At 38.9% G+C, this 15,056-nt stretch overlaps 1 protein-coding gene across 23 annotated transcripts in view; it reads left to right on the forward strand.

Moving 5' to 3' along the window:
• COL25A1 (collagen type XXV alpha 1 chain) overlaps positions 1-15,056 on the forward strand; it is a 501,341-nt gene that overhangs the window by 464,972 nt on the left and 21,313 nt on the right. For 17 of the 23 annotated variants that reach the window (XM_043871305.1, XM_043871306.1, XM_043871313.1 and 14 more), the window contains 4 exons: positions 2,324-2,350; positions 6,804-6,884; positions 9,539-9,574; positions 11,699-11,752. In XM_043871305.1, coding sequence (XP_043727240.1) covers positions 2,324-2,350; positions 6,804-6,884; positions 9,539-9,574; positions 11,699-11,752 — 198 coding nt within the window. The remainder of the gene's footprint in view (positions 1-2,323; positions 2,351-6,803; positions 6,885-9,538; positions 9,575-11,698; positions 11,753-15,056) is intronic. The other 6 variants (XM_043871312.1, XM_043871315.1, XM_043871317.1 and 3 more) reach the window with 3 other exon arrangements.

Genomic DNA, 15,056 nt, shown 5'->3' on the forward strand with positions numbered 1-15,056 from the left:
TTCCCAGGCAGAAAATAGGAGGTGCTTTTCTGATTTTACAGCGTTGTCTTTCACTCTCCCAAACATGTATGTTGGAAAGCAATAGGGTAGTTTTGTGATAGGAGATTTGAAGAAACGGGTTCGGCAAGTTTACTGTACCCCTCTGGTGACTAACACCATAAAGAATCTGCAATGTGGGAGACCCCCATTCAATCCTTGGATCAGGAGATCCCCTGGAGAAGGGAATGGCAACCCACTCCAGTATTCTTGCCTAGAGAATTACATGGACAGAGGATCCTGGCAGCTATAGTCTATAGGGTCGCAAAGAGTCGGACATGACGGACCAACTACCACTTCACTTTCACATAGTATGAACACTGAAAAATCATTTTAACCAGTCACTGTTCTAGGCCTTTAATGCCATAACAAGATTAATAATTGTAGCTATTAATGAATGTTTTTTAACAAACTTCAGTGGGAGAGAGGGGTCTGAGCCCTGTGTGACTTTCGAGATTTTAGTTCCCTGACCAAGGACTGAACCTGGGTCCTCAGTAGTGAGAGCTCAGAGTCCCAACCACTGGACCACCAGGGAATTCCATGTTTCTAACCAACTTTGAGGGTTGTGACCCTTTAATGAAACATTCAATAAGAACATTTATAAAACAATATGATAACGGAAGCTCACTTTTACACATGATATGGTAATATATTGTTGGATCTTTTTCTTTTCCATTTTTACATACTTTGGCAAATACAGTATTCACTGCAGATATCTTTCAGTGACCAGTGGAGAAATGACTATGTCCTCATAGAATTCATGTTCGGTGAAGAAGGTAGTCATTAAACCAGCATCATTCTCCAAATGTCTACCTAATGACCATTGTATGAAGGCTGGAACTAGAAGGCAGAGTGCTTCAAATGCTTTTGACTAGGACAGGTTGGGGAGCAAGTCAGGCAGCCTCTTAGGTCACGTTCATCTCGAAGGTGTCTCAATAAACCATATGTCTTCAATCCCAGAGATTAAACAATGTGTTAGTCGCTCTTCCTTCCAGTTGTGCTCCAAGAAAGAGCTTCATTGGAATGGTCTAAACCACAGAGCATAGCACCAGATCCCAATCATCTACTGGGTTTCTATTTCATACCACAGAACAGTTATAATTAACCATATTTTTTAAAAAAAAAACTAAACATTTCCTTAAGAATCAAGAAAATGGCATACTTTTGGCTTTTCTGTACTCCCACCACTTTGTTAGAAAATTAAATTTAAAATGCTATATCCATTCATATTACAAAATTAATTAGTTTGAAGGAATTTAAAACCACTTCTAAAATGAATAATACTTGATAAAATGACCACTTCCTGAAAATGTTTATCCACAACTTATTCAAAGGGAAAATGTTATTCCAAAGTAGACATGTATAACAAATCTATCTATTGCTTGATTTAAAAAAAAAAACAAAAACTTTTTCCTCTTGTGTGATTTTGCTGACAAGTATTTAAATACTCCTGTCTCCAAATAGTTCATTTAAATGGCTAGAAATTTAATGCAGTCCACAGTAACCTTTATTAAGTTAATTTAGTTTAGCTAATTAGTCTCTATATTTAGATTTTCCACACAATACATGGGAAAAGCCCTGACTCATGGATGTGTTATGACTTCCTTCCATTGGTAAACAGTTATTACATTTGAGCCTTGAATAATTCATCTCTGTAAAAATAAATGCATTCTAAATAATAATGTTTAGCGCTCCTCTCCTGGAATCCTTTTCTTAGCTTTAAATTAACGAAATGATCCAACAGGGTTCCACACTTGACTGTCATCTCCTCACTTTCTTCCTCCTCTAGATTTTTCAAAACCTTGGGGTTAGAGGAGTTAATAACTGAAAAGATCTCCTCTACTGGTACTTAGAGTTCCAAACGTATTTTTAGCAAATTTCTGTCTTTTAAGGCTGACCTCTACTTCATATAAATTCATAATGTAGCTCACACAGTCCACCTAGATTTTTTTAAAATAGGAATTTGAGAAATAGAAGTAGTATGGGTTCACAAACACTTTTTTCTGTGTTGGTTTTTTTTCTCCCTCCCTTGTAACCCTGGCAGATTCCCCTCTCCCTGTCAGAGATACTCAGCAGAAAGAATTGCTATTAATGAATTTTCTATTACAGAGCCATCCAAGAGCTGGAAGGAACTTTCACTGAGTGTTAATACCCACTGGCTTGCTTCTAGCTGTAGATCAAACAAGATTCTTGTTTTACATCTCTTTTGTTACTTCATATAATAGTCACTTCTGCTGAGAAACAGTGATTCAATTCTTAATTAAAAAGCTGTGTTTTCCATTTTCAGGGACCCCATGGACTTCCTGGACCAAAGGTAATCCAACAAATCCCTTGTTTGTTTGATTTCTATTTCATTGTTAATCATGGAGAAGCATGACGGATGCATGCCTGTCCTGTCTTATTTATTTGTCAAGTAATGTTGATAATCTTTAAGCCTTTAAGTATCCAGATGTTTAAATTTCACAAGGAAAGACTTACCACAAATTTAAGTGATATCGCCTGGAGATTAATTAGTCCTCATTTTGCCTTTTTCCTTGTCACTATGTCAGTTTCTTAAGTTACTGATCACAATATTATACTCAAAATCAACATTCCAAAAGAAAAAAAAAGTAAATCTGATGAGTTTCTGAGACTAGTCCAGATGCTCTTTCCTAGTATAGTGTCTCTAGTTATATATTCAGATGTTATTGGTTGATACTTCTTGTTTTTCATATAGCAGTTACTGCATCTAAATGCTTTGATTGTCCAGCACCTTAATTTTGTGTTTCCCTGTAGGTCACTAGTGTAGAATGAGGTAGGGCATATCAAGTGTGCTATACTGAGAAGAAGATTACATCACATACATGTATTCCACATTTGAACTAACAAGAGGACAATGGAGGATAGCCCTTCCTTGTCAGAATTAGTGCAGTTCAAATTGTGAAGATGGATGAAGATGTGTTCTTTGCCTTTGTGTAGACCAAGACGACACCTTGGAGGATTAATATGAGACAGACTCCTTCCTGCGAGTGTCTATGATAAGGACCCATGTTCTAATCTCAGCTTTGTCACTGACAGGGCATGTGTCCCTTGGGCAGATTATTTCCCCTCTCTAATCCTTCCTTTACTCGAGGAGTTAACTTGCCTCAGAGTGTTGTGATGATTGGATGAGGTATGATTATAGAACACTTAGCGGAAGGTCTGGTGCAGCTGTTGATAAACACCCACTAAATATAAGCTGTTGTAGCAGTCTTCTGTTTTGATGCTTTGTTCTGAACAGAAAAATTTAGCTAGTCCTCAAGGCTGCTTGGGGGCTTCACCGGTGACTCAGACAGTACAGAATCCACCTGCAATGCAGGAGACCTGGGTTCAATCCCTGGGTCGGGAAGATCCCCTGGAGAAGAGAATGGCAACCCACTCCAGTATTCTTGCCTGGAGAATCCTGTGGACAGAGGAGCCTGGCGGGCTATAGTCCATTAGGGCCACAAAGAGTTGGACATGACTGAAGCGATTTAGTGTACATGCAGGCATGCAAGGCTGCTTGAGAGAAGATTCACAACTCTTGACAGCTCCTCAGTAGTGTTAATGCCTTTAGTGGAGATGGGTTGGGGGAACACATAAATGCAACATTGGTACAAAGAGTCGAAAAGCCCATAGGCAGCCCACTCTCTCTTCTGAGAACTCCCTCTGGCCCACCCAGCTTTGGGGGTGGTACAGCGATTGGTCTGACTCCAGAAACCTGAGTTTCCTTTTCGAGGTAAAGCAGGTGACTCAGCCAAGAAAGGGAAAATTTCATGCCTCTTTATTCTTCTTAGAATACTTTACCTTCTGGTAAGGCCAATGAGTGACAATGTCTCAGCAGCATGAATTATAGTTTAAGATAAGGGCACTGTTGTAGGGGTCAAAAGAGAGAGCTTATCTATCAGCTTTGTGGTCTTAATATTATCTAACTTCCTTGGACCTCTCTTCCCACACTGGACTAAATACTATTTCCTTCTCTTGGCTTCTTTTTGGATTTTAAGGTACTGCTAAGGACCAGATTACTTGTAATGACTCAGGCCAAAGCCACCAAGATCATTTTTAATTCTATGAGTGATTCAGTTACCCCATCACCATTAAATTAATAGATGCCCAAGATCCTTTTTATATTTACAATGCAGTGATTTACTTTGCTTACACTTAACTTCAATTGTTACTTAAATCATAGATTTCAGAGAAATAAAAAGTTGAAAGCCCCACATAGATTACCTGTGCTAACCCCTTGATTTTATAAATATTAAACTATAGGCTCAGGAGATTTAAGTTATTTTCCCTAAATTACACTAAGTAAATGAAAGATCTGGGACCATAATTTAGATTCAGAGTTGAAATTTGAAATTTTTGCCCCAAAATTGGGAAAGAAATATGACAAGGCTGTATGTTACTTAACTTACTTGCAGAGTAAGTTATGCAAAATGCCAGGTTAGATGAATCACAAGCTGGAATCAAGATTGCCAGGAGAAATATCAAGAACCTCAGATATTCAGATGATACAATTTAATGGCAGAAAGTGAAGAGGAACTAAAGAGCCTCTTGATGAGGGTGAAATAGGAGAGTGAAAAACCTGACTTGAAACTCAACATTCAGAAAACTAAAATCATGACATCCGGTCTCATCACTTCATGGCAAATAGAAGTGGAAAAAGTGGAAGCAGTGACAGATTTTATTTTCTTGGGCTCCAAAATCACTGCAGACAGTGACTACGGCCATAACATTCAAAGACTTTTGCTCCTTGGAAGGAAAGCTATGACAAACCTAGACAGTACGTTAAAAAGGAGAGACATCACTTTGCTGACAAAAGTCCAAATAGTCAAAGATACAGTTTTTCCAGTAGTCATGTACGGATGTGAGGGTTAGACCATAAAAAAGGCTGAACACCAAAGAATTGATGCTTTCAAACTGTGGTGCTGGAGAAGACTCTTGAGAGTCCCTTGGACTGCAAGGAGATCAAACCAGTCAATCCAAAAGGAAATCAGCCCTGAATATTCATTGAAAGGACTGGTGCTGAAGCTGAAGCTCCAATAGTTTGGCCACGTGATGCAAAGAGTTGACCCACTGGGAAAGACCTTGATGCTGGGAAAGATTGAGGGCAAGAAGAGAAAGGGTTGACAGAGGATGAGATGGTTGGATGGCATCACCAACTCAACCAACATGAATCTGAGCAAACTCCAGGGGATAGTGAAGGACAGGGAAGCCTGGCATGCTGCAGTCCATGGGGTTGCATAGAGTCAAACATGACTGAGTGACTTAACAATAAGCTACCTTCTCAATTAATGCTCACTGCTATCAATGTGTGATTCCTCACCAAAGAAATTCATAGCTTACCAAGGCTGCCCTTGGCATCTCAAGATCACTTGCTAAATCAAAGTCCACACACATGCAAAGCCATGAATCTCGAGTTTAAATCAGTTAACTGAAGTTGACTGCTGAGCCTTGGCTTTAATCTCACGTTGACTTTAGCTCTGTGACAGTCACAGGATCATACTTCACTGACCATAGCACGTTTGGATTTCCTATAGTGGCAGTATTGCAGACTTCCTGTCTCAGAACTGCCTAAATCCACTAGATCATGCCAATGTGTATATTATTTTGTGACCCCTTTGAAAGTTCAAATATAGAGCACGGTTCCATGGATGAGTCTGGCTCACTGTTCCCTAGAATTTCCTGATGAGGAGAATCACCTGGGGGATATTAACAATATCGTTCCTGTGTTGCTGTGGCCTAGGTGAGGCCCTGGACTCTTTACCAAACACTGCACTGACTTTCATCTTCAGGCAAATAGGGAAGAAATACTGCCCAGGTTGATAATCCTTCCTGCCATGCAGGCATAATCTCTCCCCTCTCCCACCCCCACCACTCAAGATTGCATAAGGCATCTGAAAATGAAACTATCTTTCTTCCTCAAGTCTTTCAAGATCTTATTGATGAAATTAGTATCTATACTTAAAAGGTGAAAAGTGGACAGGTCACCATTCTATTTCTAACATGCTGCTGCTGATAGAAAATAGTGTATTGCATTTTTAGATTTTTGAAAACAAGAGTTGAGAATTTATCACTTTTCATGACTTTTACAACGTCACATTAAGTTAACTTCAAACCTCCTTTATTCTAACATTGGGCAGGTGCATGGTTAGTAAAACCAATAAAGTTCTGTGATCTTCACATTCTCTTCCAGGGTTGGCTTTTTGCTGTCTATCCTATTGATTAATCCTCACAGGGACCTGACTTGGCAATGTCCATGAATGAGGAGTCACCAAATGGCATTACTTCAAACATCGGCCGCTACATTTATCACATTCCCCTGGACAAAATGCTTAAAGGCTTAAAATATTCGTTTATAACACTGTCCTGCATATTCCAGTTTTCTATTCCAGCAGAGTGGCTCTTTCCTGGTGAACATCCTTGCACATCCTCCACTCTGACTGTTTTGATTTGCTTGGTCAGAACAATGTAGCGTAACACCAATTTCCTTGAACTAAAACCGAAAATACTGGAGCTCAGCCATATACTTTTTTGGTCATAAGGAGCACATTTTCTAAGGAGCTTTGCTTCCTAGAAAATTATTTAATTTCAGCTTGTCAACTTTTTGCATTTTTAAAATTCGTTTTGAACTGGTGCAAGACAAATCTAGCCTGACTCTGCTGTTACCTAAAACTGGAATCTGCAACCATGTCAGAGACTGGCTCTCTTCTCTCGCAGTTGAAACACCCATGATAGCAACCAAAATTGGCATTTGCTTTTGCATTTAGGGTGAACCAGGGTTAAATGGTGTTAAAGGATTGAAGGGTGAAGCAGGTCAAAAGGGTGACAGAGGACCCCTTGGTCTTCCAGTAAGTAAAGAAAACTTTCCATTTCAGTGCAAATCTCAGACTATTCTTTCTACCCTAAGTAACAACTCTGGTTTACTCGGTGACTATCACACAGTTGAGATTTCTGTAATTAGAAAACATATTGTGTTCAAGCAGAGCTCAGCCCAGTTTTATTTCCTCTGATGTCTGCTCATGTGTCAGAGGAAGACCCCATAACAAACACCACCATCAGTGTTCAATTACATACGTGCCAGCCTTCCTCTTTTACAGCTGACAATTCTTCCCCCGTCACCCTCCCCTTAAAAAAAAACATTATACGGATTATTTCATAATTTCTCCCAAATGCCTTTATAGTTTAGTGTAGTGTAAGATCCTCCCTCAATTTTTATTTTTTCTTCTTCGATACTAGAAAGCACAGCCCCTTGTCGGTGGCAGGTATGCAATCGGCCGTTGTTGAAGGCGTGAGTTCAGTGCTGTGGCTCCTTACGTTAATCAGTCATCTCGTGGTCTAAATGTTGTGTGTTGTTTGTGTTGGAAATGCCCTCTTATGAGGTTCTTGTGGCAGTTATGAATAGTATGGAAGAAGTATTTTGCAGTCATTTCGAGATTTTTATTTTGAATGGAAAGATTGCATCTTTCATGCACTTTATGCTAGCCTTCTTTCTGCAGTGACTAAAAAGATATTGTTAAATGATCATTAAATATGAGGGTTTTTTGTTTGGGGCCACATTGTGTGGCATACAGGATCTTAGCTCCCTGACCGGGGCTTGAACTGTCCCCACTGCAGTGGACATGCAGAGTCCTAATAATTGAACTGCCAGGGAATTCCTAAATGTGAGCTTTAGTTTCAGGCTTTTTAATATTCTTCCTATTCAGTGAATGCAGACAAAGTCAGTAGACGACATTATAGATTATATTATTAAAATATGACATAAAAATGGTAATAGAAAATATTTCATATACATATTTTATGCATAAAAAATTGGTGGCTACTTATTTTACTTTTTCCACAGGTACTGTATTCTAAGTACTAAAGTATTCCTCTTGATAGCCAATGCCTTACATAATTTCGGGCATATAGTAGATACTTAATATGCATTCATTAATTGAATGAATGATGTAAGTCTTACATTAGAATATAGGCTAAATCACACCAATTAAATCATGCCACAAGTGTGAAATCCAAAACCTCTATAACAACTGTGAGTCAGGAATTCCCATTCCAGGTAAATATTAATATAATATTTAATATATATATAATATATATACTGAATATAATATTATTTATCATCCCCCTATTTATTTTTAAATGCTATAATAGTGGTGGCTCTGAAGAAAGTATCAAAAAAGCAAAGTGAAACTTTGGATTTCTATTTTACTTAAACCCTCAATCTGATTTCTTTGAAGTTTGCCCTAATTTCAAATCTAGGATGGTGGACCACTTTTATGCAACATTTAGCCAAAAGCTCTACATCTTCTAGCTCTAAACAAACAATAACACACACATTTTTAAAAATTTTAATCATTTCTAGCTAAATTAAATTTTGCAGTTATAATCTGACTCAAATAGGATTGTACAGAAGGAATTGTAAAATAAAAAACTAAAAGTACCCCTCAAATGTATGATGTAGCATCATTGGTAGAGTTTGCAGCTGGAATAGATTTTTTCCCTTCCATTTTGTATTATTAACTACATCTGAAGCATAAAATAGGGAAACAGTTCTGCAACCTTGCCAAGAGAATTTATAGAACTAGTGCATTGTCTTTCTGAAATACTCCTTGATCAAATCAACATTTTCAAAGCCTATAAATAAACATTTGAGTTTTGAGATACAAAAGCCATATTTAAAAAGTAATTGTGCTTACTCTTGAAACAAGCATTGAAAATGTCATCTTTTGGTCATACGTTATACATAGCCTAGAGATGAAGGAAAGAAAAGCAAGCATTGCCTGAACACAGCATTAGATTTTTAAAGCATTTCCCACTCAGACTCTGATGCTTGATTATTTGTAGTGAGCTGAGGAACAATGTTTGGGGCAGTTATTTTTTGTCTGGACTTGAGAAATTTTTCTGCCTTTTCCCATTCCTAGAAGTCCCTCTAGTGGTGACTAGTGTAAACACAGTAAGAACAACGCAGAAACAATTACTGTCTGTGTAAAATCCAGAGTCACCCTGACATGTTAAAATTCTGCATTTGTTTTTCATAAATGCTATTTTAACAAGTAAAACTAGAGCTCTTTTCTTCTCTGAAATTCTAACTTGATTATTATAATGAGCCCTTACCTAAGAGACTGGCCATTATCTTTTTTCCAGAACCTAAAGAAATATATTGTGAATAGCACAGTCTTTAGAAAATTTAATTTCATATGGAAATTAGCTACCCGGACTGTTACTGGTAACTATTTCAAAGCCCACTTTATAAACCTCATTCACTTGATTTCCAAATAAGAATTTGCTGAATGGAAATGTCATTAAAATGCCATCATCTGTGGGGTGTTTATTGTCACGTGTTTTTTTTTTTTTTTCACTAACAATTTGTAGCAATGTGATTTTCATCTCAGAACCCTGTGACTGCGTATTATGTTGTTTGAAGTGTTACATTTGTTCATCAGTTCCTCATACTAATCTCTGTTCTTGTCATTTGTGTCATACCCACCAACCCTGCTACACACAGGGAGCATCTGGCTTAGACGGAAAGCCAGGAGCCCGGGTGAGTCAACACCTCAACTTGCTCCAACATGCTTTGTGGCTGTGACTGTTACGCTTTAGGACAGACTCCCATCACACGATGAGGAGTCCACGGGACTGGAGCGGAAGGAGAAGGTGCACAAAGAGAGTGGCAAAGAAAGGGAGAAGCAGAGAGAACATAGGATACACAGCCTACACTCCAGAACATCTTCTGAAGCCTGGGTTCAGGTCCAGATAACTTGCAACACGGGAAGAATGATCAGTCTGATTGACTTCATTGTCTTACAATCCCAGACAGATTTTTTCATAACCAACGAACACATCCTGCAATTCCATGTGAGAGGTCCTTAGAAGGGATCAAAATCACGTGAAATCATTTTAACTTGCTTTCCTCTTTTATGTTCATGTCTGTATTAGAAATGTAACTTCTTCCTTGGAACTAACTTTCAGATCTCTGTTCATCGAAATGATTCATCTGTCTTCTGTCATTTGTCTCTTTTCTATGGTTCTTCAGAGCTCCCTCTCTTAAAGTTCAGCTTCAGGTCTTCAATATTTAGAAGTTTTCTGAAGATGAGCTTGGAGTTCAGACAGTAAGAAAGAGATCAAACTTGATGATAATCCAGCAACACTAGAATGAGTTTAAAACCCTGAATTATTTCATGTCACAAGTCTCTAATATTATAAACAAGAAGAGTAAAAGAGAAATAAGAATACTGTTTTAAAAATTGTGCTGGAATAGTTCCTATGTTTGTAAATGCCATAACAAATTCATTGCAAATCTAAGCATATAGTCTTCCTGAAAATGAACAAATATATCTGAGGTCCTTGCGAGATATTTTTAAATAATTTTATTTATTTTTATTTTCGGCTGTGCTGGGTCTTTGCTGCTGCCCAGGCTTTTCTCTAGTTGCAGAGAGTGGGGGCTGCTCTCTGGTTGCAGAGCTCTGTCTTCTGATTGCAGAGGCTTGTCTTGCTGCTGAGCATGGGCTCACGGGTGCCTGGGCTTCAGAAGTTGCGGCACGTCGGCTCAGTAGTTAAGGCTCCTGGCTTCTGGAGCACAGGCTCAATAGCTGTGATGCAAGGGCTTAGCTGCTCCGCAGCATGTGGGGTCTTCCCAACCCAGGGATTGAACCCATGGTCTTCTGCATTGGCAGGTGAAATCTTTACCACTGAGCCACCAGGGAAGCCCCTTACTACATTTTTTAAGCCTCAAAAGGAATTCCAAACTCCTCATTTTATTTACTTATTTTTTATTTTATTTTATATTTTTGCCACACCACACAGCTGCAGGATCATTGAGATTTCCTGACTAGGGCTCGAACCAATGCCCCCTGCAATGGAATATCGAAGTCCTAACCACTGGACCACCAGGGAATTCCCAAGCTCTTCAATTCTAAAAACCTGTTTCAGGACGTTATTATTTTCACTGGACCTCTGTGTTCCTTTGTTCATTCAAATATCACCTAGTCAGCCGCAAAAATCCTAATCCTGAATCAGAAGGCCAGAGGGCAATTATGCCATTACATTACCTGGCTGCCTGCTTTGTGCCTTGCAAGCCCACAGACCTGAGCCACTGGAGCAGAACCCGTGAGAGGAATTCCTTCCTTCTAAGCCCCCTGCTCCTTGCAACAGAGCTGAAGAAAGTTTGGACAGTTAAAACACTGTTCTCATTTATTTCATTTTTTTTTTTTACTTGTATAACTGTTCGAGCCTCTTATACAGCTGAAAACAAGACTTCAGAGCATTTGTGGCCAAGAGGAGTGGGGGGTAACTGTGGGGCCAGAGAATGGATGTGAAGAAGAGGTGATGTGAAGCAAAAACAAATTACATTTTTTTTCAGATGGTTTTAGGGGCAAAGTGAAGATGTTCCATTGAGCCAGGGAGGAAATAGATAATTAAAGTTGATGCACAGTTCTGTGTGTGTGCCTTTCATTGAAATATGCAGTTATATAAATCATTCCTTTTGCATGAGTTTCTTGAAAACTACTGGCCTGAAAGAATCAAGAATAAAGCAGTTTGAAAGGAGATGTGTTGTCTTACTTTCTAAGGCATTATTCACCCAGGAAAAGTCCAGGGTAAATTATAACTGCATTTCTTACAGCCCTTGGGATATGTCTCATTTCTTCTTATTTTTATCTTTTCTTAGGGTTCAGATGGCCCTATGGGACCCCATGGCCCTGCAGGTCCCAAAGGAGAAAGAGTAAGTCACTCCTGAGGTTATAGAGCTGTGGCCTAAAGAAAACACAAAGTGTGGCTTTTCCTTTTTAGCTGATCTGACACGTTCATTTCCCAGAAGAAATAAAAGACCATCTAATAGTAAGCGTAAATAGATACCATCTTAAGTTCTACTCAGAGTCCTCACATGGGGAGAATGACAGAGTATTAGAATATGACTGCTTTAATAAAAAAAAACAGAAAAAGCAAAAACAATGCATATACTTTCATGGCTAAAATAAATAGCTCAGACCATTGCTTCTTAACCCATACGGAAGATATTTTCATTTGGCCTTTATCCAGAAAGTTGAAGTCAATAGGGCTAAAATTTCTGGAACTATATAATCTGGTTGATAATCTTTTATATAAAGCTCCTGTATTCATTCAGAATAAGTTACAACCCTTTTTAAAAGGAAATTACAAAACCTAAGTATTCTCTGCACAGTTACACATGCTTCTTTTATTTTAAGCAAAAGAATAGCCTTTCTTTAACATAAGGAAATAATTTTAGTGCTTTATAAAACAAAAGCCTTTTACAACCTCTCTATATCTTTGTGGGGGAAAAAGACAGAGTAGAAGATGAATATCTGACACACAAAAGAAATGTACTAAAGCATCAGCAGCTAGTTATCTTTCTAGAACTTCTCTCCCTTTTTTTTTTCCTGTTTTTCTCCCTCTTTTTCTTTTCCTCACCTTGAAAAACTTAGAAGGTTTTTTGTGTCTGAGTAGAACTGTGTCATCAATTTCCCCACCATACAGGGTGGATGTAAAGAAAGTATCCTAATAGTGAGGTCTTCAAAATGTTGGGATGATTTACTCTGCGTGTTTGTGGTCTTTTAAAACTAGATAAGAGTTTCATCATTCTGGGATAATTTGCTTTAAAGCAGAGAGCCATATAGAGATTTCTTTGGCATACATTCCAATCCCATAATATCATGTCCTATAAAGTGAATTCACTTAGTAAATATTTATCACATTACAATATACAAAACACAGTGTACTCTAGTGTGAAATGGAAAAGCTCTCCTCCCATTTATGAAGTCTGTTTTGCTAATTGTTCTAGTGAATTGCATAATACCATTATAATTGATTCATGATCCTATAACCTTTTATTAATACACTATATATTTACTCCGTACAGTAAAGGAATCAGCTATATTCTATGATCTAAAAGAGTTTATAATCTAATTGTAGAGGGAAAAAAATATCTGCAAGGAATAACTTGATAATGATGCCAAAATGAATACAAATAGTGCAGACTGTGCATTCAGCGATGAGGAAAGCTGGCATTACTCAAGAATGCTTCTAGAAAGAAGTGACTCCTAAAGGAAGAAATCATATGAACCTGATTATCACTATCTTATTCCTAAGATCAAACCAATGACTTATGAAGATCATCTTACTTAGAAATATTTAAAAGCCAAGAGTCTCATGCTGCTGATGCATTAAAGCATTGTATCAAGAGATCCAGCACGTGGACTAAAAATGGAGCACCAAATTTCAAGTAGTCTATTGGCAGAAGGCCCTGGGACTCAAGAGGGTTTACCGTTTGGTAAATCAGCTGTTACTTCCGAGAGCTCTGCAGTGTCACAAGAGTATCAGGTCTCAGCGCTGGAGTGGAATGCACCAGGGGAGCAAATGAAATGACTAAGAATTTGTGCAGGCATAGTTTAAGTCAAATGGTGTGCAGTGTAAAGTATTATGCTTATATTTACTCGGCGTGTTAACTATCGTAAATGGATCAGATAGCATTACTCTCCAAGTGTCCCTCACCCTAAGTGCTACACTGGAGTGTAATTTTCAAAGTTAATTGGTTGAGGTGCCATCTGGACTCTCTTGAAAAAGTTTCAAATTTTAAAGAGGCAGGAATCAAGAAAGGGGGCCTATTCTAGATTAATCCCTCAGTGTAGACAGGCAAATTAAAAATCCTGAATGAAACGAGACCAGCCTAAAAGAAACTAGGCATTTGATGGACAGTATTGTTTGAGAATTGTCAAATACATGACTAGTAGTATTAGTATGCATGACTAGTAGTGTTAGTATGCATGACTAGCAGTATGAGGACACATGACTAGCAGTATTAGAACACATGACTAGCAGTATTAGTACACATGACTAGCAGTGTTAGTATGCATGACCAGCAGTATAAGTACATATGATCAGCAGTATGAGAACACGTGACTAGCAGTGTGAGTACATGCGACCCGCAGTGTTAGTACACGTGACCTGCACTGTGAGTACATGTGACCTGCAGTGTTAGTACACATGACTAGCAGTGTGAGTACACGTGACCTGCAGTGTGAGTACACGTGACCCACAGTGTGAGTACACGTGACCTGCAGTGTGAGTACACGTGACCAGCAGTGTGAGTACACGTGACCTGCAGTGTTAGTACACGTGACTAGCAGTGTGAGTACACGTGACCTGCAGTGTGAGTACACGTGACCCACAGTGTGAGTACACATGACCTGCAGTGTGAGTACACGTGACCAGCAGTGTGAGTACACGTGACCTGCAGTGTTAGTACACGTGACTAGCAGTGTGAGTACACGTGACCTGCAGTGTGAATACACGTGACTAGCAGTGTGAGTACATGTGACCTGCAGTGTGAGTACACATGACCTGCAGTGTGTGTACACGTGACCAGCAGTGTGAGTACACGTGACCAACAGTGTGAGTACACGTGACCCGCAGTGTGAGTACACGTGACCCGCAGTGTGATACACGTGACCCGCAGTGTTAGTACACATGACTAGCAGTGTACAGCTCCTCAGAGCACCTGATGGTCCTGCCTTCAGTTGATTTCTTCATCTTGGCCTTGTAACTACTTAGAAACTCTGTAAAATGTGTTAAATTTGAGAGGTTCAGCATTCTTTTGGAATGAATGAATCCAGGAAAAGAAGTGGCGCATTCAAAGCCATGTGTTAATATTTCATTCCTAGAAGTTTTCAAACTAGGACCATTAGGATGATATATCCAAAGGAGGAAGTCTAGTCTTTGCTTCTGTGCCCTTTCCATGAGCTGGCTTTGCCTTTTGACCCACAAGCAAGCTGTTTACAGTGGTTCCAAACTTCCCCTCTGGAGAGGCATCAGCAAAGAACAAACATAGGGACCCTGTTCTCCTTTATCCTCCTTAGCATCAAGGAAATCTCTACCCAAGCTTCCCAGCAACTTCCCCTGACACCTCATTGACCAGAATTGGGTCATATGTCCATTTCTGAAACAGTCACTGGCGAGGGAGATGCAATTGTCATTACTAGCTTAAAGTAATTATTTGGGATGAGCAGTTC

This window comes from Cervus elaphus, chromosome 17, assembly GCF_910594005.1.
Source record: "Cervus elaphus chromosome 17, mCerEla1.1, whole genome shotgun sequence".
NCBI classification, from domain to species: domain Eukaryota; kingdom Metazoa; phylum Chordata; class Mammalia; order Artiodactyla; family Cervidae; genus Cervus; species Cervus elaphus.